This window comes from Hyla sarda, chromosome 9 (genome assembly GCF_029499605.1).
Source record: "Hyla sarda isolate aHylSar1 chromosome 9, aHylSar1.hap1, whole genome shotgun sequence".
In the NCBI taxonomy this organism is placed as follows: Eukaryota; Metazoa; Chordata; class Amphibia; order Anura; family Hylidae; genus Hyla; species Hyla sarda.
This window is the reverse complement of record NC_079197.1, coordinates 13,110,853-13,138,804: the sequence shown is the minus strand read 5'-3', so window position 1 is coordinate 13,138,804 and position 27,952 is coordinate 13,110,853. Positions and strand designations below refer to the sequence as shown.

At 48.2% G+C, this 27,952-nt stretch overlaps 1 protein-coding gene across 1 annotated transcript; it reads right to left on the bottom strand.

Moving 5' to 3' along the window:
- Positions 1-1,551: 1,551 nt before the first annotated feature.
- NELFB (negative elongation factor complex member B) lies at positions 1,552-26,124 on the bottom strand. Its single transcript, XM_056538255.1, has 13 exons — positions 25,822-26,124; positions 21,317-21,480; positions 20,538-20,637; positions 17,707-17,937; positions 15,933-16,118; positions 14,720-14,832; positions 13,805-13,907; positions 13,252-13,347; positions 12,861-13,003; positions 10,654-10,760; positions 9,503-9,644; positions 2,540-2,648; positions 1,552-2,448 (listed from the first exon to the last, which is right to left on the bottom strand). Exons 1-13 carry the CDS (start codon positions 25,963-25,965, stop codon positions 2,308-2,310), a joined length of 1,779 nt encoding a protein of 592 aa, XP_056394230.1. The 5' UTR covers positions 25,966-26,124; the 3' UTR covers positions 1,552-2,307.
- Between the last annotated feature and the right edge of the window lie 1,828 nt (positions 26,125-27,952).

The window sequence follows — 27,952 nt, the reverse complement described above, 5'->3', positions numbered from 1 at the left end:
CAATGCACCTGTGCTCCTGCAATGGTGTCCTGCGGATGCTGCACTGCTCCAACCCTGCACTGAAAATAAAGAAAACTGCTGCACCATGAAACCGTGAGTGCCTCCTCATTCTCTTTCTTTTTTTTTGGGATCTGATATAGTTTTGCTGGTGCTGGGATTGGTTCCTTTTATTATTATTTATTTTTATAATGAATATGCAGTGTTATGCACCATGTTTTTTTTTTTTTAGGACTCTGCTTTATAGTATGGTGCACATAAATAACACAGAAAATAGAGTTATCTGTAAAATAGTGGAGGAAAAAAAAAACTTTTCTAAATCAGATACTACTTTTCTTTTTTAATGACAAATGTAGACTGCCGTGAGCTGAGCTGTGCTGCCCTCTATAGACGACCCCAGTGTTTTCCAGGATAGGATAGTATAGGTTACCAATGTATGATCAGCCCCAGGACCCCACAATCAGCAGAATGTAGTGACCCCTTATAGCGACTTCCATACTAGTGTGGCTGTGCCTAACTTCTACAGCTTGGCCTGGGTTCACACCACGGTTCTGCAGTACAGTTCCCATATAAGTTTTCAATTTGAAGACCGTACGAAACCGTATGCATTGACTCTCCATTGAAAACCAAAAGATGCATCCTGTACGGTTTTGTCAATTTTTTTCCCGTGCAATAAATCGTAGCCTACCACGGTTTTTGGTCCGGGTGAAAAACCATACTGAAACGTATGCATTTTTAACATGGGAGTCAATGGGAACCGTACAGAACTGTATGTGCGTATGGTTCCATCCGGTTTTCACCATACAGTTTTTGATTTTGATTGAAATTCCAAGAAAAAAAAACTGTGCAAACAAGTGAAACTTTATTCATAATGGAGTGAAAAGTTAAAAACGTATACATTTATTTTTCTTAAAAAAACGGATGCAACCGGACATCATTTTTGAAACCGTATATGGATTAAAGTTTGTACACACATTTTGATACAGTTTAGTCAGGTTTTGAGGAATCTTTTTTTATTTTTTTTTATTAAAAACCTGATATGGGAACTATATTGCAAGAACGTTGTGTGAACCCAGCCTAAGAGTCCTAAAATCCACCCTGTTCTTTCTGTAACTTGAATATACTTTAATGCAGTGGGCCATTAAAGGAGTATTCTGGGATGTAAAAATTGTCTTTCAGTCTGCCGGCGGTAAAAAAAATAAATAAAGCGATACTTACCTGCTGCCGCTCCCCTGGTAACCTGCTCCGGCCTCTGCTGCAATCCCCTTCCTGGTTGCCGGTGAGTCATACTGCACTCAGCCAGTCACGAGTCATACTGCACTCAGCCAGTCACCGGCTGCAGCAAAGTCCCACCTTGGCCAGCGATAGGCTGAGCGGCAGTGTGATGTTTTCGGTCCCAGCACCAGGAAGAAGACCAGTGCCTGGGCCGAAAACTTCACACTGCCGCTCAGCCTATCGTGGCCGAGGTGAGACTTTGCTGCAGACGGTGATTGGCTGAGTGCAGTATGACTCACCGGAAACCAGGAAGGGGATTGCGGCAGAGGCCGGAGCAGGTTATTGGAGGCACCAGGGGAGCGGCGGCAGGTATGTGTCTTTTTTTTTTATTGGCGGGAGTATGGGGGACAATTTTTACATCCCGGAATACTCCTTTAATGTATATATAAACAATTTACAAAAAGTGGTGGTGGTTGTGTTCTTCCGATAGGTGAGGCTGTAGAAAAGAATATCATGTCAATACAGAAAAACATCTCCAAAAGACCATCTCTTTGAGAGACCCCCTTAGCCAGACCAGACACAAGCCCTCGTTGCAGGACCTGTCAGCCAATCACTGGCTAGGAAGGCACATTACTGCATAGATCAGTTATTTAAATTTTGGAATTTCTCTTTTTTAGTTTTTTTCTGCCCTGGAATAAGCAACAGGACATTTTTCTCGGCATAAAGCTCTTGAAGAAGTTGTAATATTGTATGAAAAAAAAAACACAACACTTTTATTTCCATTCAGTAAAAATAAAAATATAAAGGCCAGATGTGGTCTGTGCAGACTTACTCGCAGCTACCAATATACCAGTCATCCAACACACAGGCAGGGGCTAATGCTATTGTAGTATCAGCAGGGACACAGAACGCTTCCATGGGCCACTGAGCAGTATGTAAGAAAGAGCTTCACCCAAAGGGCTCGGGTACAATGTGCAGCAATCTCCAGCCCGTCAGGCCCATAGGATAAGACATCTGCTCTGCCCTTTACCTTCATGGTTTGGGATACGAAGCATTTAGCATTGTCCATCACTATACAGTAATTATGGTACCATATTAAACCACCGGAGGTGTGGGCATGTTGTGTAGGGCCAAGTCCATGGCTGCGGGCTCCGGTTCTGCGGCAGGAGGGCTGGGTTTCTTCTGCTGGAGCTTTTCACTCAGCTGGTTGTGAAGGTCCTTGACTGCGTCTCCACTCTGTAAGACAAGAAGCAGGAGTACCTGGGTCAATTTTCTTACTTTAAAAGATGACATAATAACGATGGATAATATACACCCCTGCACTTACCGTTTTGGTAGGTTCCAATGCTTTCTGTAAAGACTCCAGTTTGGAAGGTGCCACTTTGTGGTGGAGGTGAAGCAGCAGACGGAGGACATGTCTGTGAATGTTTTCTTTCCTGTAGACAAAGATTTTTTATTTTTATATATTATACAACTCAATAACAATTAAAAATGTATTTCAATGTATTTTATGACGTACTTTTCATGCGCAGTAATTTCTTATAGTTATCTGATTCTGACCTTGTAGAACAATGTTTTCCAACCAGTGTGCCTCCAGCTGTTGCAAAACTCATTGGAAAACGCTTTTGTAGAAGCTGTAATGCCAGGCTTATTAGTCACCCAGCTTTCCTAGAAGCAGATATCACTACACCACAGTTAAAGTATTTACCAACTTAATCATGAGTAGAGAGTAATGTATAGTTCATGTCCAAGTTTTTTGCGCTGCCACCGTGGCACAGTGTTCAGTACTACACCATAACCCACTTTTCTTCAAAAGAGATTAAACATTAACATGTATTTTTGAAAAAAAAATATCCTTAATATTGCCCGACTGCTGCCGCACTACTTACCCCTGGCAGCACAATGCTACAGAGAGGTGAGCTAGTAGAGATGCTATGGATACACTGTTCAGTCAGAGCCTTTTATAAGGCCGAATCAGATATACATAGCAATCAGTCCCAGATTACTCCTCACTGCTGGGTTGTATGAAGAAAAGGGGATTTTTTTTGTACTCACCGTAAAATCTCTATCTTGTAGCCTTCATTGGGGGACACATACTGATGGGTAATGCTCTTGCCACTAGGAGGTGCTGATACTAAAAAAAAAAAAAAAGTCCCCCAATGAAGACTACGAGAGAAAGATTTTACGGCGAGTACAAAAAAAAAAATCTCCTTTTCTCGGTCGCTCTTAATTGGGGGACACCTATTCTGATGGGACGTACCAAAGCAGTCCCCAAGGGTGGGAAAACAACAATTAGAGAAAGGGAAACAGTCCAAGACCGAACCCACTCGTTCATAAGGCCTGCGGGTCCATGGAGATGGACTCTGATGCCAAAGGAAGGGACCGTGCTTTGCAGAGACTCTAAACCTACATCACATAGAGAGAGAGAAGAAAAAGGTCGACTAGGAAGCCAGATGGGCCATCCTGGAAGGAAGTAGGAAAACAACTCCAAGGAACACAGAATCAGACAGACAGAGGGCCACTGGAAAAAAGAAAGACGGAAACCGTCTCAAGAGAGGCTTGGTACAGAAGATCGATGAACTGAACACCTGCAGACCCAAAAACCCCAATCCAGGGGACTGCCACGAGCCCCTGGGAAGCTAAATAGCTCGACTGGTGTAATCCGGACGACCGTAATGCCCTCCATCTTGAGAGAACATGGACCCCGATGAGAGACGGAAGGAAATAACTGCGGAACGTCCAAAAAAAGGGGCATCCTGGGACACCGGAACGATAGGCCTGGAAACTGGAGGTTCCTGGGTCACCTGGAAGATGGACACAGAAGAATAAACGGCCAAAAAAAAAGGAGTGGAAGACCCTGAAAAGGAGCATCTTGGAACACCGGAGCGGCTGACATGGGGAAAAAAAGAGGTTCCTGAGTCTCCTGGTAGACTTACACCTGAAGGGTAAAGAAACTCAACATCCGCGAAACGCTCCGGGTGACAAACTTCCGTGTTGAGACAAGAAGAAATGCGGCACAGAGAGACCGCCCCACAAATGGGAACGCTGAGAAGTCTGGGCAGGATCGCTACACATGCCTGAGACCTGAAACATCACTAAGGACCAAGACTTAAGACGGCCGACCTAGAAAAGAAGGCATGCCACAGCGTCCCAGGATAGTGTCCAAGACAAGGAGACCAACCGGTACTGGGCCCTAGCAGTCCAAGCGGAACATAGCAAACTGAATCAACAACCCTTCAGGATGGGAACGGAGGTGGAAACAAAAGGGAACCCGGCTGGGACACTCAGGCAGGTTACTCCAGAAGACCGTGGTGTCAGTGTAGTGCAACTGACACTGTCAAGGGAAGGAGGAACACACCCTACCAGGGAGAGTGTGCCGAGGGGGAAGGAGAGCAATGGTAGGACCGAAACGACAGATGGTGACTAGACCGGCTGTCGCCGAGCCACAGATGATTGAATAATCCCCCCTACAGAGGAGAGTGCCAAGGCTGCATGAACAGCAGTAGATAACCAAGAAACAAAAAGAGAGCCAGGCTGCAATAGTGGGCAGTAAGCACACAGGCCGACAGTGCAAAGCTCTTCCGAATGCTTTCAGCAAAAAACAAGGGCCCAGCCAGATACCCCACCTATATAGTGGGAAGAGAGAGATGGCTCCATCAGTAGTAGAAAGCGCCCAGAGAAATAATCCCCCTAGTGGAGGGGGAAAACAGGGGTGGTCGGGATGAAACTCAGATACTGACCATGCCAAACCCCCTGATTCCCATACCCTTGAAAACCTTGGGCCCGATGGGCGTTAATGGAGCCAGTCTGGTCGTGTGTAAGGCAACAGAGCAAACGCCTGAGCCACCCTACACAGGAATCCAGGGAGATACCTGACGGCAAAGGGGGAGCACTGAACTGATGATGCCACACCAGGCCCCATGCCAGGACAGAGGTGTTCAACCGTCGCAGAGCTGTGGACACCAAAGTACAGAAAGGCCCGAGGAACACCCCACCAATAGAAGGAAGGTGGGCACGACATGTGCAGAGGGACACGGACAGGCTCAGCACCCAACGGTGTGTCACAACCATGCCCCTAGCAGCAAATGTGGAACTCTAAGGGGAACAGAGTGCTGCTGTAGCTGTGAAAGGCCATGGAACCTGTAGGAAACATCCACATCCCATCTCCTAATGGTGCCACACACCAGAACTACTGCCGCAGATGTAAGAGATGAAGGAGGTTTGTGGGACAGGAAACAAGCAGACACAGTCTGATTGGTATAACAGGAGCAATGAACCCACAGAGACACTGTGTGGAACTTCACATGGAAAGAAAGTCACCGGGCTGCAGGGGCGGCAGGAAAGGGGGAGGTGATCTGGTGGATTAGAAACCATGTAGACAGTCTGGCTATATGACACAGGGACCATGGCCACACCGGGTCCCGCATTCAGAGCCACACATTGAAAGTGGCCCTCAGCTATGAGAGGGGCAGGCATGTAGAGAGGGACCTGGTAAAGCAGGGAACCCAGCGGACTAGTATGTGGTATATTGTATAAGGCCCATGGAACAACATGGGGTGACTCACTAGGAACTAAACCCCGGCAGTGGGTTACCTGAACTCCCATTCTGGGAGTGGAAAATGTATAGTAGTTGACCTGACGTAGCAGCAAACCATGCAGACAACATCAGGCTGACTGGTAAAGGATTCTTGAATGCACAGGATGGGGTATCGGAGTGCAGCCGAGCTAACGGGCGACCTGGAGGTGCAGGAGACCAAGCAGACGAAGTCTGGCTGACTGGCATCCGTCCTGTGTAACTGCAGGGACCCACATCCAGATTCCTCACACCGGCAGCGAGGTACGGGAACCTGTCCATGCCCGCGGCAGCCCTGAGATGGGAGACCAACGGCGGTGGAAGCCATGCAGACAACAGTCTGGTTGAACAAGAACACTTCCAGGTGTTGGCAAAAAGGGGGCGACAGTCAGGCGATCACTGATCACTGTGCCCCTCTGTCGCATGTGGGAGGGAGGGGAGGCCTAGGAGCCATGGATAGTATCCCCGCCGCCCTGAGAATGGGGGAGACTGAGGGGCCGTGAATGGTATCCCCATCACCCCGTATAGGGTCCATAGGACACGCTGGGTCACTCCTTCGTACACCTCACACATCAGTGAGGTACCGGTACTCCATCCGCAGATACATCACCTATGTGACGAATGACAGGGGGCAGAGGAAACCACGCAGATCACTGTCTGGCTTACTTGTATGCGTCCATAGTATAGAACATGGCACTGGGGAGCTCCCAGACCTGTGTTTTGCCTCCTTCTGACACTAAGCTAAAACTGATTACCTCACTTCCAGTGGGCGGGTATATCCTGCCAGGGAGGAGCAGACTTTTTTTTTTCCTAGTGTCTGCACCTCCCAGTGGCAAGAGCATATACCCATCAGTATTGGTGTCCCCCAATTTTTTTTTAAATCAACTGGTGCCCGAAAGTCAAACAGATCTGTAAATTAATTCTATATAAAAATCTTAACCCTTCCAGTACTTATCAGCTGCGGTCAGGAACTGTCCAGAGCAGGAGAAGTTTGTTATGGGGATTTGCTCCTTCTCTGGACAGTTCCTGACAAGGACAGAGGTGTCAGCAGAGAGCACTGTGGACAGACTGGAAAGAACTACACAACTTCCTCTGGAGCATACAGCAGCTGACAAGTACTGGGAGGGTTAAGATTTTTACATAGAAGAAATTTACAAATCTGTATACCTTTTGGGGCACCAGTTGATTTGAAATGTATTTTTCTTCCTTCAGAGCACCCCTTTAAGCCCTGCTTGGTTATCATAAGATCACTCCTTTTTGTAAAGCTTTATTGATGACAATATACAAGGCAATTAGTAGTAGTTATACAATTCCCTAAATGAATCCAATGCCCAGCCTTCATGGCCGTCAGGGTTTTTAAGAAAAACAATCCACATTATCTGCCCTTACAGGAGGAGACGAGGATCATACCCCTTATACAAAGAAGCCGGACCTCCCCTGTATGCGACATACTCGGGCCGCCTGATAAAAACAGGACACTGGACAAACATTTACTCTGCTTGGGCCAGAGAAATGTTCCATGCAGAAGGAAAGTGACGTGATGTGGTGTTTGCCATGTTAAGTAAACTGGGGAAGAACTATTGACATTCTCAGATCTTAGATGATTTTGGTTATAATGTGCATATTGCAATATAGGACTGGTGGGGTAGGGTGAGGCATATACTTATGTTCTCTCATTAATATGTACCTGTCACTTAAAGATGGTTTTAATTAGTCTGGGTTTCAGTGCTGCAGGGAACCGGTGCCGATCGGGGGAACCGATGCGGCAGTACTGAGACCCCAAGGGATCAAAAGTTTTTTTAAGTGACAGTGCCCATTTAAAGAGAACCTGTCATCGCTCCTTACATGTCTGTTTTAATACACATAGGGAACAATTCAGAAACAATTCTGAAGCTTTTTGTAGAACTCTACTTCTGGAATCCTATCGATAAATTGAATGGGCATCAATAGTCCCAAAAAGTGCTGACAAATCCTCAGAAAATGAAATGGGATAGAACTCCTCAAAGAGTCACTATAGTAGATTATAGGGACCTACAGAGATGGGCAATACCTGGTGACAAATGTGATATAAAAAGCATGTTCACAGACACTAAACCTAATACATGGGGTTATAGTGCGGGTGAACTGGATTACAATGAGGTATCACTAACCTGGATTCGCTGTCCGGTTCTGGAGATACCTGATGTATAAGCCAGAATTGTTAATCTGAAAATGACCAGCTTTGTGCAATGAAGGCAGGACCCGGCATACCCAGCATACCCCTCGGTACAGATAATCCCACCCACCTTGCGCTCACATAGGCTAAGGGGTCCCATGAATATTCATTAGGTGGGCAGGCTTATTGAGAGGGGGTGGAGGCAGGGAAGCTGGGTATGCCGAGCCTCACCTCTATTGCACAAAACCAGATTACCAAAGCCGTCTAACACACCCTGTACCTCCAGAAGCAGAACGCAGATCCAGGTACGTGATACCTCATTGTAATTTGGTTCACGCACCCTATAACACCGTGTAATGGGTTTAGTGCGGGTGAACCCACTGTTAGCTCACATTTCTATAGCTGTGGAATGATTTGGGTTAAAGAAGAAATGTCACATAACTGATCTACTGATATGTAATACATGTATGTGAGAAGATCCAATCGTTAAAGGGGTACTCCGCAGCCCAGCGTTTGGAACAAACTGTTCCAAACGCTGGCTGCGGGAGCTCGTAACGTCATAGCCCCACCCCCTCATGACGTCACGCCCAGCTCCCTCAATGCAAGTCTATGTCACGCCCCCTCCCATAGACTTACATAGAGGGGGCGAGGCGTGATGTCACAAGGGGACCGGGCGGGTCCAGCGATTGGAATAGTTTGTTTCAAATGCTGAGCTGCGAAGTACCCCTTTAAAGGGGTACTCTGCCCCAAGACCTCTTATCCACTATCCAAAGAGTAGGGGATAAGAGGACTGATCCCCAGCGGTGGGACCCCCGCGATCTCCCTGCTGCACAAGGTGTTCGTTTAGAGTATCTGGTGCAGCGCCGGAGGCTCGTGATGTCACGGCCACACCCTCTCAATGCAAGTCCAAGGGAGGGGGGCGTGCTTTCACAAGCCTCCCGCATACCTGCCGTGCGCCGGATGTCTGGGGTGCCGCAGCCGAGATCCCGAGCTGCTGGACCCCAGCGATCAGACATCTTATTCCCTATCCTTTGAATAGGAGATAAGATGTCTAGGGGTGGAGTACCCCTTTAAAGTCTATGGCCCGGATTTATCAAACTGAGAGAAAAACTGGAGGGATTTTGACCATAACAACCAATCACAGCTCAGCTTTCATATCTTAAATGAGCTCTAGTAAAGTGAAAGCTGAGCTGTGATTGGTTGTTATCGGCAAAATCTGTCCAGTTTTTCCTCTCACCTAGTGTGATGAATCTGGGCCTGTGTCCTCAGACCACCACTGACTTCCAGAATGAAGACCCTTTGTACATGAATGCCATATCAGAGGTACATTTTGACTCCACACACCTTATAACCTGCAGGTCTCTGGGCTGAATGTTCTCTGGAGTATTAGATCAGTGGTCTCCAACCTGCGGACCTCCAGATGTTGCAAAACTACAACTCCCAGCATGCCCGGACAGCCGTTGGCTGTCCGGGCATGCTGGGAGTTGTAGTTTTGCAACATCTGGAGGTCCGCAGGTTGGAGACACTATATTACATTATCAATGATCATAAGGGACACTTACTTGCTGAGGGAAACAAGGAAGAAACCATCAAAGATGTGGGTGCAAAATTCTTCAGAACCAAACTCCTCAGACAGCAGCGTCAGGTTACTGGTGAACAGGTGCAAGAATATATCTGTGAACGCTGTGTCATTGAATGTCTCTTCTGGAAACAAAAATCAATGGTTAGTAAAAGGATGTCCTCATAATCATCGGAGGCAAAGAGCAGCCGTGGAGCCGGATTATCAGAATGGTTCCTGTTAATCTGTCAAAGGACTCTGTCAGCATTATGGATTTTATACTGATAATCTGTATTAAGCTTTCAGTACAGTGGTCCCTCAACATACGATGTAATCCGTTCCAAATGAACCATCGTTTGTTGAAACCATCGCATGTTGAGGGATCCGTGCAATGTAAAGTATAGGACAGTGGTCTACAACCTGCGGACCTTCAGATGTTGCAAAACTACAACACCCAGCATGCCCGGACAGCCAACGGCTGTCCGGGCATGCTAGGAGTTGTAGTTTTGCAACATCTGGAGGTCTGCAGGTTGAAGACCACTGGTATTGGAGGTTATACTCACGTGTCACCGCCGCTCCGGACCGCCACCGCTTCCCTGGATGTCGCCTTCCATCGCAGTCGCCGCGTCCCCGACGCTCCGGCAAGGCCTCTGCTTCCCCGGGATCCTCGCTCTCACGTCGCCGCCATCACATCGCTACGCACCCCGCTCCCATTGGATGGCGGGACGGCGTGCGCAGCGACGTGATGACGATGATGGAGAGCGCCGGCGATGCAGGGGATCCCGAAGAGGACGCACCGGAGCCCCGAGGACAAGTAAGTGATCGTCAGTGGACCACACGGGGCACCGTAAACGGCTATCCGGTGGCAGCTGAAGCAGTCTGCGCTGCCGGACAGCCGTTTATGCGATGGCCCCGAAATATAAAAGCATTGTGTGTTGATGCTGCCTCTGAGAGGCCATCGTATGTTGAAATGATCGTATGTCGGGGCCATCGTAGGTCGGAGGGGGGGGGGGGGGGGGGTCACTGTATATCCCATAAGGATATTGCTATAGTCAGGGTATTAGGATGGTAGTAAATGTGGCTTCTATGATACATAAATCTATAGTAGAAGCAGAGCACAAAACTAAACATGGCTGAGGGAAAAGCGGCACTTACTGATGGCGGGCAGCAGGCGGAGAAGAGCGTTCTTATTCCTCAGCTTTGTGATGTGTAACAGGTAATACAGTCCTATCTCACAGGCAATTCTGTTCTCCTGCAGAAACCTGCCGGACAAACATCATGTAGATCTTTATTAAAAACTAACCACAGTACAGCTACAGTGGGGCAAAAAAGTATTTAGTCAGCCACCAATTGTGCAAGTTCTCCCACTTAAAAAGAGGAGAGCCCTGTAATTTTCATCATAGGTTATAACCTCAACTATGAGAGACATAATGAGAAAAATAATCCATAAAATCACATTGTCTGATTTTTAAAGAATTTATTTGCAAATTATGGTGGAAAATAAGTATTTGGTCACCTACAAACAAGTAAGATTTCTGTCTCTCACAGACCTGTAACTTCTTCTTTAAGAGTCTCCTCTGTCCTCCACTCATTACCTGTATTAATGGCTCCTGTTTGAACTTGTTATCAGTATAAAAGACACCTGTCCACAACCTCAAACAGTCACACTCCAAACTCCATTATGGCCAAGACCAAAGATCTGTCGGAGGACACCAGAAACAAAATTATATACCTGCACTAGGCTGGGAAGACTGAATCTGCAATAGGCAAGCAGCTTGGTGTGAAGAAATCAACTGTGGCAGCAATTATTAGAAAATGAAAGACATACAAGACCACTGATAATCTACCTCGATCTGGGGCTCCACGCAAGATCTCATCCCGTGGTGTCAAAATGATCACAAGAATGGTGAGCAAAAATGCCAGAACCACACGGGGGGACCTAGTGAATGACCTGTGGAGAGCTGGGACCAAAGTAGCAAAGGCTACCATCAGTAACACACTACACTGCCAGGTACTTAAATCATGCAGTGCCAGACGTGTCCCCCTGCTTAAGCCAGTACATGTCCGGGCCCCTCTGAAGTTTGCTAGAGAGCATTTGGATGATCCAGAAGAGTATTGGGAGAATGTCATATGGTCAGATGAAACCAAAGTAGAACTTTTTGGTAAAAACTCAACTTGTCGTGTTTGGAGGAGAAAGAATGCAGAGTTGCATCCAAAGAACACCATACCTACTATGAAGCATGGGGGTGGAAACATCATGCTTTGGGGCTGTTTTTATGCTAAGGGATTAGGACGACTGATCCGTGTAAAGGAAAGAATGAATGAGGCCATTGAAAACCTCCCATCAGCAAGGGCATTGAAGATGAAACGTGGCTGGGTCTTTCAGCGTGACAATGATCCCAAACACACCGCCTGGGCAACAAAGGAGTGGCTTCATAAGAAGCATTTCAAGGTCCTGGAGTGGCCTAGCCAGTCTCCAGATCTCAACCCCATAGAAAACCTTTGGAGGGATTGAAAGTCCGTGTTGCCCAGCGACAGCCCAAAATCATCACTGCTCTAGAGGAAATCTGCATGGAGGAATGGACCAAAATACCAGCAACAGTGTGTGAAAACCTTGTGAAGACTTACAGAAAATGTTTGACCTCTGTCATTGCCAACAAAGGGTATATAACAAAGTATTGAGATTAACTTTTGTTATTGACCAAATACATATTTTCCACCATAATTTGCTAATAAATTCTTTAAAAATCAGACAATGTGATTTTATGGATTTTTTTTCTCATTATGTCTCTTATAGTTGAGGATATAACCTATGATGGAAATTACAGCCTCATCTTTTTAAGTGGGAGAACTTGTACAATTGGTGGTGTGAATGCACCATTACATGATATGTGATGTACATATGATTGTTGGGGGCCCCATGATCATTACAAAGCAAGGCTCTATTCTGCCTTATTGCACCATCAAAGAAAACATCTAGAATGGGGCGGTGGTCACATGTGCATGCTTTTCCATTCAGGGCCTAAGGGACTTACGAAAAACAGCCAATTGCTGTACTCGTTTAGGAAGAATTATAGGGGGCACAGAACCACTGTTTTAGTGATCAGTGAGGGACCCAGCAGTAGAGCACTTTGTCTAAAACATGGATGATTCCTGTCTTTGATTCGCTGTGTATTTTTCTATATACCTCCCTTTGTAATAACACAATTTATTTAGTTCAGATAGGAACACTCAAAGCAAAATGTATATACTTCATTATACCTAGTGCTGTGCAAGACATCATAGAGCATAACTGTGTCACACTCCACTATCCTGGCCCTAAACTAGGCATAAATATAACTTTAACCCAGGATCCTACTCACTTTGTAAAGAAATCCGGCAGGGTACTGGGGTAGGTGACTGGCACTTTCTCTTCTGTCGGTAACCTGTGTTCTACATTAAATGTGTAGTCATCCACTACTAAGGACATCAGGAGAGGCAAGAACTTGGTTATCAGCTCCGCATCCTATAAAGAAAATGACTAAACTTATGGTCACCAATATAAGTGGCTATTGTGAGAGCAGGATGATAAAGACTATCTGGGCTTCAGTATTAGAGCAACATGTTGGGGTGTAACAGGTGCTGAGGCAACCATAACACGCTCAGCCACCTTTCAAGTTAATTTCTGATTAATTGGACTCGTACACGGAACAATTGCCCCCTCTCCACGATCTGTAGATCCCCTCACCTTTCCACTGCTCTGCTCCAACTTACCAGCTTAGGCTCCTTGAACACCTGACTGTCGATCATGTCCCAGGCTCCATGCCCCAGGGAAAGCATTCTAAGAAGCAGATGTAATTCATGATTGTCCTGCAATGCAAAACCAATGTACATGTATTTACAACAGTCAAAGTCACATAAAATGCCGACAGATGTCAATTTAAAACAGAGAGAAAGATGTGTTTGGCTTTATAATTCAAAGAACGGCGACATCTGCTGGCCAGAAAAAGTTAATGGTCTACAAACAGTGAGAAGTAATAAAAGTTATATTTATTTTACAATAAGAATTTAAATGTACAGCATGGATTCTAACTAGTGCCACTCTTGTCCATGGTCTGGGTCTGGTATTCCAATAAGTATTGAAAAAGCAGATAATTTTTGTCTATTCCCTGACAACTACTGCTATAAAAAAGAGTTTATCCTTAGGAGGTAAATGTAACAAACTGCAATATCAGGTACAATAACTACCAAATATTTGGCACTGTGTCTGTCCAAGTCCTGAAAAAGAAAATCCCTTTATGGGGAACAATGTGGGTGTGTTACTCACTCTGGGTAAAGATTCTTGGCTGATCAGCTCCTGTAGATTCCGGATGGTGCTCAAAGCTAAAGTGTTGATGGCGAAGGGGTCACACAGGATCATGGATAAGTCTCTGCCAAACAGAAAATAAAATTATTATTATACATATCTATAATACATATAATGTATTATAATGTAGGGAAGAAATTCCCCACATAGGGCTATAGCACAATGCCGGTATAGTACTGCGGCTTAAAGGGGTACTCCAGGGAACTAAACACCTAGCCCATCCTTTCCCTCTCACCAACCTATTTATTTGTCTAAATATCATTCATTAGCTATATAGAGCAGTTTCCCCTCTTTCAGCTGTCACTTACATGCAGGGATTGAGAGAAAGACATCATAATCTGATCCTGCTTGTCTTTGTGCAAACCCCTCACTGAGACTAGCCACCACCCTCCTGCAAGACAACCACCACATGATTTCTGGCTTCACAGGCACAGCTCCCCTCCCCTCTCTGTGTGAGGATCAAGCCGGGAGAAGTCTCCTCAGTACATACATAACACTGCTCTTTTCCTGCTGTAGATCTTATCACTGACTGCTGCCATTCAGAGAATATCAAGATTTATTGCGGGAGGGAAGGATAATTTGAAAGCAAAGACATGTACAATGTGTTTATAACAACACAGCATGCACACAGATAGTAAAAGCAATTGGCTGGCAGCCATTACACAGATCTGAAGTGACTGCTGGGAGTTGTAGTCTGGACTGTAAGCAAGAAAAAAGACTATTAAGGAGACAACAGGAGCCACAAGAGATGCCAAAATCACATGGATAACTATAGGGGACACAGAAAAGATATCGTGGTGGCTTTGGGACATTTTTATTTTTATTACCTTCCCCAGAGCACCACTTTAAAGCCAAATAACATTATAGTGTCCTCACCCCAGAACCTGTTCTTGACCCTTCTTCACACCGTCAAGAAATCCCTGTAATTCTCGAGCTCTCTTTGCGTCCACAAACTTCTCTCGGATGCAGGCGTCCAGGCACCAGGTGAACTGCACCATAATAAAAAGAAACAATTGAACTCTACAGAAGAATTTCCCCAGGTTCCTCCTCTCATTTCCCCTCAGTATTTGTGCATAAGTTTTTTTTTTTTCTGGTTTATAATGGTATATTCATGACCAAGTATTTCTTCCTTTGCGCAATACTAAATCGACACATAGGTCATACATATACATATATATATATATATATATATATATTGCTCCCCCCTATTCTATAGTTTATAATGGTATATAACAGATTTCTTTCCCCATGAACTGACTTCCTGGTGACCTTATAATCACTTTACGTGAGAAAGCTTCAGTATAGCAAGGGGAATTTGCACTAGGACTGCTGGTATTTTTTATTTCCAATCTGTCCTTGCTGTAATGGTAATGATCTCAACATGTGCTCAGTTCCTGTTGTGCTTGTGTTTATACACAGCAGCAAAAAGTGAGGTCAACAAACATGGGGAGAGAAGAAAGCAGCAAGAGCCTCTGATGAGCACCTTAGATGATATTTGCAGAATAGACCACCAAAGATATGGTTACTGGTCCTGATGGACACTGGAGGCAATAAATTGCCAGTATCAATCAACAGCAGGGTAGTGCCTTACCTCCCTCACACCCCTGGCGCTGCAGTTGACAACTTCCAATCACAGAAGACGTCACACTCCCCTGCTCGGCTATTGACTGTGATGACAGCTTCTACACAGGGGAGCAGGTAAGGTAAATATGCAGGCCTTTGTGGTTTTAATGCACAAGGTAGCATAGAGTTAACTATTAGGTTTTTGGAAACCCTCTTTAAATATGGACATAAATTCCAATTTAATTTTTAGCAACTTCAACTGTAACCAGCCCCATCAGTCAGGGGTTAGAATCTCCTGTGTGTTATGACAAGCCCTTATGAGCAACAAAATACCCCGCTAGTGCTCCTTATATGGTTGATTATGGTCTAGATCAGTGTTCCACAACCTGTGTCTTTGCTGTCAGACATGCTGGGAGTTGTTATTTTTAAAACAGCTGGAGAGCCAGGTTGGGGACCACTTATCTAGATTGCTGGACCAGATAGAAATGAATGATAAACTGAAGGGCTGTGTAATGAGCTGGGATACCTTGTGGCAGGGGTCGACCGAGCAAATCTCACTGACATCCAGGTCATGTAAAGACATAAGAAGCTCTGCCCGCAGGGTGCAGTAGTGAACGTTTCGGGTCCTCAAGAAGAGAGTGCGCAGGAACTGCAGGACCATGTCATACAGCTTCACATTCTTCCCAATCATCTGAGTCAGTTTATGAACAACCTAATGGAGACAAAATAATTATAAGAGATTATTCTTATTAGATTTTGGAGTAAAATACATTAATTGTAAAAACTTTCATTAATCCAAATTAAATATGTGAAAATCTGGTTTTAAAAAGGGGTAGTCCAGTGGTGAAAAACGTATCCCCTATCCTAATGATAGGGGATAAGTTTCAGATCGCGGGGGTCCGACTGCTGGGCCCCCCCGCGATCTCCTGTACGGGGCCCCGACAGCCCACGGGAAGGGGTCGTGTTGACCACCTGCACGAAGCGGCGGCCGACACGCCCCCTCAATACAACTCTATGGCTGAGCCGGAGCGCAACCTCCGGCTCTGCCATAGAGATGTATTGAGGGGGCGTGTTGGCCGCTGCTTCGTGCGGTGGTTGACACCCACTATCTGGCCAGCGAGCCTGGCCCCCCGTACAGAGATCGCGGGGGGCCCCAGCGGTCGGACCCCCTGCAATCTCTAACTTATCCCCTATCCTTAGGATAGGGGATAAGTTTTTCACCACTAGACTACCCCTTTAATATCTTTCTCTATTAGGAGACATGGTGATTGGTATTTACCTACCCAAACCCCGAAATTGCAGTCATGACAGACTCTGGTGACATAAATGTCCCTTTTCTGTTAGGGCAGAGATGTAATGCAGAGCTTGTAAAAACATATTGTTATAAGTGGCAATTTGGATCAATGCAACATCTGCATGACAACCATGCACCTAAAATAAGGGAACATGGTCTCACCAAATCTCTCAGTAGTGCAGCCTCAGGCTTTGTAAATTCAAGTCTTTTCTTGTAAGTCTCCTGTAATGCAGCCACTGGTGACCATGTTCGAGGAAAGACCAGTGTTTCCCAACCAGGGTGCCTCCAGCTGTTGCAAAACTACAACTCCCAGCATGCCCGGACAGCCTTCGGCTGTCCGGGCATGCTGGGAGTTGTAGTTTTGCAACAGCTGGAGGCACCCTGGTTGGGAAACACTGGGAAAGACGCTGCATTTCCAGAAGTGACAATCACACTTATCAAAGTGCACAAGTGAGTAGTCGTCTGGTTTTCCACAGAATATGACAGAATCTTCACTGTATTTCTGGAATTAGAATCATGAAGTATCGCGGAGCGACTTATGAGAGAACCCTGAAAGTCCTGAAAATTGGCCAACAGTCCCAATCTTAGCGAGACAATCCCACAAGTTGAAATCTCAAAGAGAAGGATTTAATGCAAACCCTGTCCCGGTGGGTGTTTGGGGGGCAGTGCCAAGGTGGGGCTTACATGTCTTGACTGTATCAAGTGTAAAGGGGGCTATTCAGGTCTTAGTTTGTTTTTAAAGGGCTCCACAGGCCTCAAAATAAACTAGCCGTTACACACCTCTCCAAATCCCACACGGATGTTCTGTTCAGGCTCCCATCGGCACCGCGGTCTTCCTTTTGGAGCAGATGTCACATGACCTACACAACCAATCAAGGCCTAAGTGACCACATACCCTTTTTTTAAAATAATAATAAAACTGAAACTTGGATAACCCCTTTAACATTGGAAGGTGTTATAATGAATTGGAGGATTTCAGTGTTGTGGGGCAGACATGGTCTCTTACCTCCCCCTGACGTCTTGTCTTTGGGGAGAGGCTGAAGAAGTTGTGGAGGACAGAGAGGTCACTGCTGAGCAGTATGTTCTCCTTCTCCAGGATGTACTGCTTGAGCAGAGGAGAGACCTCATCCCCGAACAGAGCCTGGTTATCCTGCCAGATCTGCCGCTTCACCTCCACGGCACAGGCTTTATACAGATCCTTGTCGGCCATCACCAGCTTCAGCTTCTTTTCCGGCACCTGATATATAGAAAAATGGGTCATTAGAAATCGAATATAAAAATGGTGGAGAACAGACATATGGATCAGTACATATATAATGATGGAGAACAGACATATGGGTCAGTACATATATAATGATGGAGGAGAACAGACATATGGGTCAGTACATATATAAGGATGGAGGAGAACAGACATATGGGTCAGTACATATATAAGGATGGAGGAGAACAGACATATGGGTCAGTACATATATAAGGATGGAGGAGAACAGACATATGGGTCAGTACATATAATGATAAGGAGAACAGACATATGAGTCAGTACATATATAATGATGAGGAGAACAGACATATGGATCAGTACATATATAATGATGGAGAACAGACATATGGATCAGTACATATATAATGATGGAGAACAGACATATGGGTCAGTATATATATAATGATGGAGGAGAACAGACATATGGGTCAGTACATATATAATGATGAGGAGAACAGACATATGGGTCAGTATATATATATATATATAATGATGAGGAGAACAGACATATGGGTCAGTACATATATAATGATGAGGAGAACAGACATATGGGTCAGTATATATATATATAATGATGAGGAGAACAGACATATGGATCAGTACATATATAATGATGGAGGAGAACAGACATATGGGTCAGTACATATATAATGATGGAGGAGAACAGACATATGGGTCAGTACATATATAATGATGGAGAACAGACATATGGGTCAGTACATATATAATGATGGAGGAGAACAGACATATGGGTCAGTATATATATATATATATATATATATATATATATATATAATGATGGAGAACAGACATATGGGTCAGTACATATATAATGATGAGGAGAACAGACATATGGGTTAGTACATATATAATGATGGAGAACAGACATATGGGTCAGTATATATATATATATATATATATATATATATATATATATATATATAATGATGGAGAACAGACATATGGGTCAGTACATATATAATGATGAGGAGAACAGACATATGGGTCAGTACATATATAATGATGGAGAACAGACATATGGGTCAGTACATATATAATGATGGAGGAGAACAGACATATGGGTCAGTACATATATAAGGATGGAGGAGAACAGACATATGGGTCAGTACATATATAAGGATGGAGGAGAACAGACATATGGGTCAGTACATATATAAGGATGGAGGAGAACAGACATATGGGTCAGTACATATATAATGATGAGGAGAACAGACATATGGATCAGTACATATATAATGATGAGGAGAACAGACATATGGGTCAGTACATATATAATGATGGAGAACAGACATATGGGTCAGTACATATATAATGATGGAGGAGAACAGACATATGGGTCAGTACATATATAATGATGGAGGAGAACAGACATATGGATCAGTACATATATATAATGAGGAGGAGAACAGACATATGAGTCAGTACATATATATAATGATGAGGAGAACAGACATATGGATCAGTACATATATAATGATGAGGAGAACAGACATATGGATCAGTACATATATAATGATGGAGGAGAACAGACATATGGGTCAGTACATATATAAGGATGGAGGAGAACAGACATGGATCAGTACATATATAATGATGAGGAGAACAGACATATGGGTCAGTACATATATAATGATGGAGGAGAACAGACATGGATCAGTACATATATAATGATGAGGAGAACAGACATATGGGTCAGTACATATATAATGATGGAGGAGAACAGACATATGGATCAGTACATATATAATGATGATGAGAACAGACATATGGATCAGTGTATATATATATATATATATATATATATATATATATATATATATATAATGATGGAGAACAGACATATGGGTCAGTACATAAATAATGATGAGGAGAACAGACATATGGATCAGTACATATATATATAATGATGGAGGAGAACAGACATATGAGTCAGTACATATATATATATAATGATGGAGGAGAACAGACATATGGGTCAGTACATATATAATGATGAGGAGAACAGACATATGGATCAGTACATATATAATGATGAGGAGAACAGACATATGGGTCAGTACATATATAATGATGGAGGAGAACAGACATATGGGTCAGTACATATATAATGATGAGGAGAACAGACATATGGATCAGTACATATATAATGATGGAGGAGAACAGACATATGGGTCAGTACATATATAATGATGAGGAGAACAGACATATGGATCAGTACATATATAATGATGAGGAGAACAGACATATGGGTCAGAATATATATATATATATATATAATGATGGAGGAGAACAGACATATGGGTCAGTACATATATAAAGATGAGGAGAACAGACATATGGGTCAGTACATATATAATGATGGAGGAGAACAGACATATGGGTCAGTACATATATAATGATGGAGGAGAACAGACATATGGGTCAGTACATATATAATGATGGAGGAGAACAGACATATGGGTCAGTACATATATAAAGATGAGGAGAACAGACATATGGGTCAGTAGAAGTCACAGGAAAATTAGCAGCAATGCTTCACAACATGGTGACCTGACCTTGGGCAAATGCTTCATCACACACATGACGACAGGCTGGATAGACGGCATCTTCACCAATGGGAAAGACTTTTCTAATAGTTCTTCCAATTTGCTATATCTTTGTAAAAAAAAAAAACATAATATTACCAATAATTACTTTAATAAATTTACCATATCCAACCCGTGCCTCACTAACTGTAAACTACAACTCCCAGCATTCCTGTGCTGTCAGAGCATGCTGGGAGTTGTTTACCAACAGCTGGACAATTCAGCACCTACCGATGTAGGTCATGTGATCTGCTTAACCTAAACACGGGAAATCTAATGTTAAAAAGGGGAACTCTTGAGTCAGTTTAATCTCTGGAGTTGCCATAGTTGACACTCGGCTTTCCGAAAGTCCAGAATGGTACGGTTGCTTAGTGCAAACAACAGAGGTTGTGTCTGGTATTGCAGCTCAACTGCACTGAAGTGAATAGTGGGGAGCTGCAATACCAGACACAACCTGTGGACTGCGCTGTTTGCGAAAGAAAGCAGCCATGTTTTTATAACCAAGTGGTCTCAAACTGTGGCCCTCCAGATGTTGCAAAACTTCAACTCTCAGCATGCCCAGACAGCCGTTGGCTGTCCGGGCATGCTGGGAGTTGAAGTTTTGCAACATCTGGAGGGCCACAGTTTGAGACCACTGCTACAACCCTAAACCCTGTTTTGGAAAGCAGAGTAACAATCTGCTGCCAAATGGGTTTCTAGAATCTAAAAACTCAACCACAAGCACCGGGCGGATCTGCAGCGCCCCCTACCTGTGGTCATCTTTGCCTGCCGACGCGATGGCGGACACTCTCTCCAGTAACTTCTCCCTTAGTTCATCGAACACCGTCTGGTGGAATTCGAGGCGGGGGATGCTGTGAAGATCCAGGAACGGTAACGCCGACTGCAGCGACGGCAACAGGACGCCATTCTCAGTCTGGAAAAATAAACATGACGGGGTGAGACGAGAAAACCGAAACAACACATGAGATGACAGGAAGAGAGAAAACAGCTGAGCACATCCATCCAGGGGGGAGACACCTAAGAGACCTGTGGTCAGGGCATATAAACATGGGGACTGGGCATGTGACGAGGGCATTAACTGTATGATCAGTCCAGCGATGGTTCAGTTCAGCGGGGGGACAGTCAGGTGACAGGGGTCTCAGCGGAGGGGGGGGGGGGACAGTCAGGTGACAGGGGTCTCAGCGGGGGGGGGGGACAGTCAGGTGACAGGGGTCTCAGCGGGGGGGGGGGAGGGACAGTCAGGTGACAGGGGTCTCAGCGGGGGGGGGGGGGACAGTCAGGTGACAGGGGTCTCAGCGGGGGGGGGACAGTCAGGTGACAGGGGTCTCAGCGGGGGGGGGGACAGTCAGGTGACAGGGGTCTCAGCGGGGGGGGGGACAGTCAGGTGACAGGGGTCTCAGCGGGGGGACAGGGGTCTCAGCGGGGGGGACAGGGGTCTCAGCGGGGGGGGACAGTCAGGTGACAGGGGTCTCAGCGGGGGGGGACAGTCAGGTGACAGGGGTCTCAGCGGGGGGGACAGTCAGGTGACAGGGGTCTCAGCGGGGGGGACAGTCAGGTGACAGGGGTCTCAGCGGGGGGGACAGTCAGGTGACAGGGGTCTCAGCGGGGGACGGGACAGTCAGGTGACAGGGGTCTCAGCGGAGGACGGGACAGTCAGGTGACAGGGGTCTCAGCGGGGGACGGGACAGTCAGGTGACAGGGGTCTCAGCGGGGGACGGGACAGTCAGGTGACAGGGGTCTCAGCGGGGGACGGGACAGTCAGGTGACAGGGGTCTCAGCGGGGGACGGGACAGTCAGGTGACAGGGGTCTCAGCGGGGGACGGGACAGTCAGGTGACAGGGGTCTCAGCGGGGGACGGGACAGTCAGGTGACAGGGGTCTCAGCGGGGGACGGGACAGTCAGGTGACAGGGGTCTCAGCGGGGGACGGGACAGTCAGGTGACAGGGGTCTCAGCGGGGGGGGACAGTCAGGTGACAGGGGTCTCAGCGGGGGGGGGGGGGGACAGTCAGGTGACAGGGATCTCAGCGGGGGGGGGGACAGTCAGGTGACAGGGGTCTCAGCGGGGGGGGACAGTCAGGTGACAGGGGTCTCAGCGGGGGGGGGGGGGACAGTCAGGTGACAGGGGTCTCAGCGGGGGGGGGGGACAGTCAGGTGACAGGGGTCTCAGCGGGGGGGGGGGGGACAGTCAGGTGACAGGGGTCTCAGCGGGGGGGGGGGGGACAGTCAGGTGACAGGGGTCTCAGCGGGGGGGGGGGGACAGTCAGGTGACAGGGGTCTCAGCGGGGGGGGGGGGGGGGGACAGTCAGGTGACAGGGGTCTCAGCGGGGGGGGGGGGGACAGTCAGGTGACAGGGGTCTCAGCGGGGGGGGGGGGGGACAGTCAGGTGACAGGGGTCTCAGCGGGGGGGGGGGGGACAGTCAGGTGACAGGGGTCTCAGCGGGGGGGGGGGGACAGTCAGGTGACAGGGGTCTCAGCGGGGGGGGGGGGGGACAGTCAGGTGACAGGGATCTCAGCGGGGGGGGGGACAGTCAGGTGACAGGGATCTCAGCGGGGGGGACAGTCAGGTGACAGGGGTCTCAGCGGGGGGGACAGTCAGGTGACAGGGGTCTCAGCGGGGGGGACAGTCAGGTGACAGGGGTCTCAGCGGGGGGGACAGTCAGGTGACAGGGGTCTCAGCGGGGGGGACAGTCAGGTGACAGGGGTCTCAGCGGGGGGGACAGTCAGGTGACAGGGGTCTCAGCGGGGGGGGGGGGGGGGACAGTCAGGTGACAGGGGTCTCAGCGGGGGGGGGGGGGGACAGTCAGGTGACAGGGGTCTCAGCGGGGGGGGGGGGGACAGTCAGGTGACAGGGGTCTCAGCGGGGGGGGGGGGGACAGTCAGGTGACAGGGGTCTCAGCGGGGGGGGGGGGACAGTCAGGTGACAGGGGTCTCAGCGGGGGGGGGACAGTCAGGTGACAGGGGTCTCAGCGGGGGGGACAGTCAGGTGACAGGGGTCTCAGCGGGGGGGACAGTCAGGTGACAGGGGTCTCAGCGGGGGGGACAGTCAGGTGACAGGGGTCTCAGCGGGGGGGACAGTCAGGTGACAGGGGTCTCAGCGGGGGGGACAGTCAGGTGACAGGGGTCTCAGCGGGGGGGACAGTCAGGTGACAGGGTCTCAGCGGGGGGGACAGTCAGGTGACAGGGGTCTCAGCGGGGGGGACAGTCAGGTGACAGGGGTCTCAGCGGGGGGGACAGTCAGGTGACAGGGGTCTCAGCGGGGGGGACAGTCAGGTGACAGGGGTCTCAGCGGGGGGGACAGTCAGGTGACAGGGGTCTCAGCGGGGGGGACAGTCAGGTGACAGGGGTCTCAGCGGGGGGGACAGTCAGGTGACAGGGGTCTCAGCGGGGGGGACAGTCAGGTGACAGGGGTCTCAGCGGGGGGGACAGTCAGGTGACAGGGGTCTCAGCGGGGGGGACAGTCAGGTGACAGGGGTCTCAGCGGGGGGGACAGTCAGGTGACAGGGGTCTCAGCGGGGGGGACAGTCAGGTGACAGGGGTCTCAGCGGGGGGGACAGTCAGGTGACAGGGGTCTCAGCGGGGGGGACAGTCAGGTGACAGGGGTCTCAGCGGGGGGGGACAGTCAGGTGACAGGGGTCTCAGCGGGGGGGACAGTCAGGTGACAGGGGTCTCAGCGGGGGGGACAGTCAGGTGACAGGGGTCTCAGCGGGGGGGGACAGTCAGGTGACAGGGGTCTCAGCGGGGGGGGACAGTCAGGTGACAAGGGTCTCAGCGGGGGGGGACAGTCAGGTGACAAGGGTCTCAGCGGGGGGGGACAGTCAGGTGACAGGGGTCTCAGCGGGGGGGGACAGTCAGGTGACAGGGGTCTCAGCGGGGGGGACAGTCAGGTGACAGGGGTCTCAGCGGGGGGGACAGTCAGGTGACAGGGGTCTCAGCGGGGGGGACAGTCAGGTGACAGGGGTCTCAGCGGGGGGGACAGTCAGGTGACAGGGGTCTCAGCAGGGGGGGACTGTCAGGTGACAGGGGTCTCAGCAGGGGGGGACAGTCAGGTGACAGGGGTCTCAGCAGGGGGGGACAGTCAGGTGACAGGGGTCTCAGCAGGGGGGGACAGTCAGGTGACAGGGGTCTCAGCGGAGGGACAGTCAGGTGACAGGGGTCTCAGCGGGGGGACAGTCAGGTGACAGGGGTCTCAGCGGGGGGACAGTCAGGTGACAGGTGTCTCAGCGGGGGGACAGTCAGGTGACAGGGGTCTCAGCGGGGGGACAGTCAGGTGACAGGGGTCTCAGCGGGGGGACAGTCAGGTGACAGGGGTCTCAGCGGGGGGACAGTCAGGTGACAGGGGTCTCAGCGGGGGTGGACAGTCAGGTGACAGGGGTCTCAGCGGGGGTGGACAGTCAGGTGACAGGGGTCTCAGCGGGGGTGGACAGTCAGGTGACAGGGGTCTCAGCGGGGGGGGGACAGTCAGGTGACAGGGGTCTCAGCGGGGGGGACAGTCAGGTGACAGGGGTCTCAGCAGGGGGGACAGTCAGGTGACAGGGGTCTCAGCGGGGGGGACAGTCAGGTGACAGGGGTCTCAGCAGGGGGGACAGTCAGGTGACAGGGGTCTCAGCAGGGGGGACAGTCAGGTGACAGGGGTCTCAGCAGGGGGGACAGTCAGGTGACAGGGGTCTCAGCAGGGGGGACAGTCAGGTGACAGGGGTCTCAGCAGGGGGGACAGTCAGGTGACAGGGGTCTCAGCAGGGGGGACAGTCAGGTGACAGGGGTCTCAGCAGGGGGGACAGTCAGGTGACAGGGGTCTCAGCAGGGGGGACAGTCAGGTGACAGGGGTCTCAGCAGGGGGGACAGTCAGGTGACAGGGGTCTCAGCAGGGGGGACAGTCAGGTGACAGGGGTCTCAGCAGGGGGGACAGTCAGGTGACAGGGGTCTCAGCAGGGGGGACAGTCAGGTGACAGGGGTCTCAGCAGGGGGGACAGTCAGGTGACAGGGGTCTCAGCAGGGGGGACAGTCAGGTGACAGGGGTCTCAGCAGGGGGGACAGTCAGGTGACAGGGGTCTCAGCAGGGGGGACAGTCAGGTGACAGGGGTCTCAGCGGGGGGGGACAGTCAGGTGACAGGGGTCTCAGCGGGGGGGGGGGGACAGTCAGGTGACAGGGGTCTCAGCGGGGGGGACAGTCAGGTGACAGGGGTCTCAGCGGGGGGGGGGCAGTCAGGTGACAGGGGTCTCAGCAGGGGGGGACAGTCAGGTGACAGGACGATACCTGGAATTGCTCTATCGCCTTCAGGGGTTCGGTGCAGTTGGTCAGCGTCTCCTTTAGATCTTCCCCGTTGGCGATCCCGAGCTCCTGCAGCCCCGCGAACATCCTGCCCGCCGCTCCCCCCACACTCCGGGGCTGGCCTGTCATACCGGGGGCGGCCTCCTGCGGGCCCCTTCCCGCCTCACTTAATTTCCCGGTATCCAGGGTAACAGCGGTCCCGGGCTCTGCAGTCAAATACCGAGCACTTCTGCTTCAGACGCAGCGATTACTACGTCACTTCCTGTCCATCACTGAACCGCGCTTCCTAGAAACAGTGTTACCTTCCCTAGAGTTCCGGAGAACATTATGTGTCTAGTAAATCTCCAGGCCTTGTGAAACATTTATCTATCTGTCTCATATCTATCTATCTTTCTATCTATCTGTCTCATATCTATCTATCTATCTATCTATCTCATATCTATCTATCTCATATCTATTCTATCTATCTCTCATATCTATCTATCTCATATCTATCTATCTCATATCTATCTATCTATTTCATATCTATCTATCTATTTCATATCTATCTTTCTATCTCTTATCTATCTCATATCTATCTATCTCAGCAGGGATATGGCGGTATGATTCCTAGTATATGGTCTCTGCAGGGATATGGCGGTATGATTCCTAGTATATGGTCTCAGCAGGGATATGGCGGTATGATTCCTAGTATATGGTCTCAGCAGGGATATGGTGGTATGATTCCTAGTATATGGTCTCAGCAGGAATATGGCGGTATGATTCCTAGTATATGGTCTCAGCAGGGATATGGCGGTATGATTCCTAGTATATTGTCTCAGCAGGGATATGGCGGCATGATTCCGCAGCTGCACTCAGACTTTACCTGCAAATTTTAATTGTCCAGATATTGAGGACGGTTTTTATGTTTTTGAGGCTAGATTTCCACTTGTTTTTTTTCTGGCAGTTTTTGGATATCTGTCACTGCAGTTTTTGAGCCAAAGTCAGAAGTGGATCCATAAGGGAGGAGAAGTGTAAGTTCTTCCTTTATATGTCCTATTCCTTTTCAATACACTTCTGGCTTTGAATCAAAAACTGCAGTGGCAGATATCCAAAAACTGCCAGAAAAAAACCAAGCGGAAATCTAGCCTCAAAAACATAAAAACCGTCCTCAATATCTGGACAATTCAAATTTGCAGGTAAAGTCTGAGTGCAGCTGAGGAATCATGCCGCCATATCCCTGCTGAGACCATATACTAGGAATCATACCGCCATATCCCTGCTGAGACAATATACTAGGAATCATACCGCCATATTCCTGCTGAGACCATATACTAGGAATCATACCGCCATATCCCTGCTGAGACCATATACTAGGAATCATACCGCCATATCCCTGCTGAGACCATATACTAGGAATCATACAGCCATATCCCTGCTGAGACCATATGCTAGGAATCATACTGCCATATCCCTGCTGAAAGCGTCATATACTGTATGTCCAGCCAGACCATATACTAGGAATCATACCGCCATATCCCTGCTGAGACCATATACTAGGAATCATACCGCCATATCCCTGCTGAGACCATATACTAGGAATCATACTGCCATATCCCTGCTGAGACCATATACTAGGAATCATACCGCCATATCCCTGCTGAGACCATATACTAGGAATCATACCGCCATATCCCTGCTGAGACCATATACTAGGAATCATACCGCCATATCCCTGCTGAGACCATATACTAGGAATCATACTGCCATATCCCTGCTGAGACCATATACTAGGAATCATACAGCCATATCCCTGCTGAGACCATATACTAGGAATCATACCGCCATATCCCTGCTGAGACCATATACTAGGAATCATACCGCCATATCCCTGCTGAGACCATATACTAGGAATCATACCGCCATATCCCTGCTGAGACCATATACTAGGAATCATACCGCCATATCCCTGCTGAGATCATATACTAGAATCATACCGCCATATCCCTGCTGAGACCATATACTAGGAATCATACCGCCATATCCCTGCTGAGACCATATACTTGGAATCATACCGCCATATACCTGCTGAGACCATATACTAGGAATCATACCGCCATATCCCTGCTGAGACCAT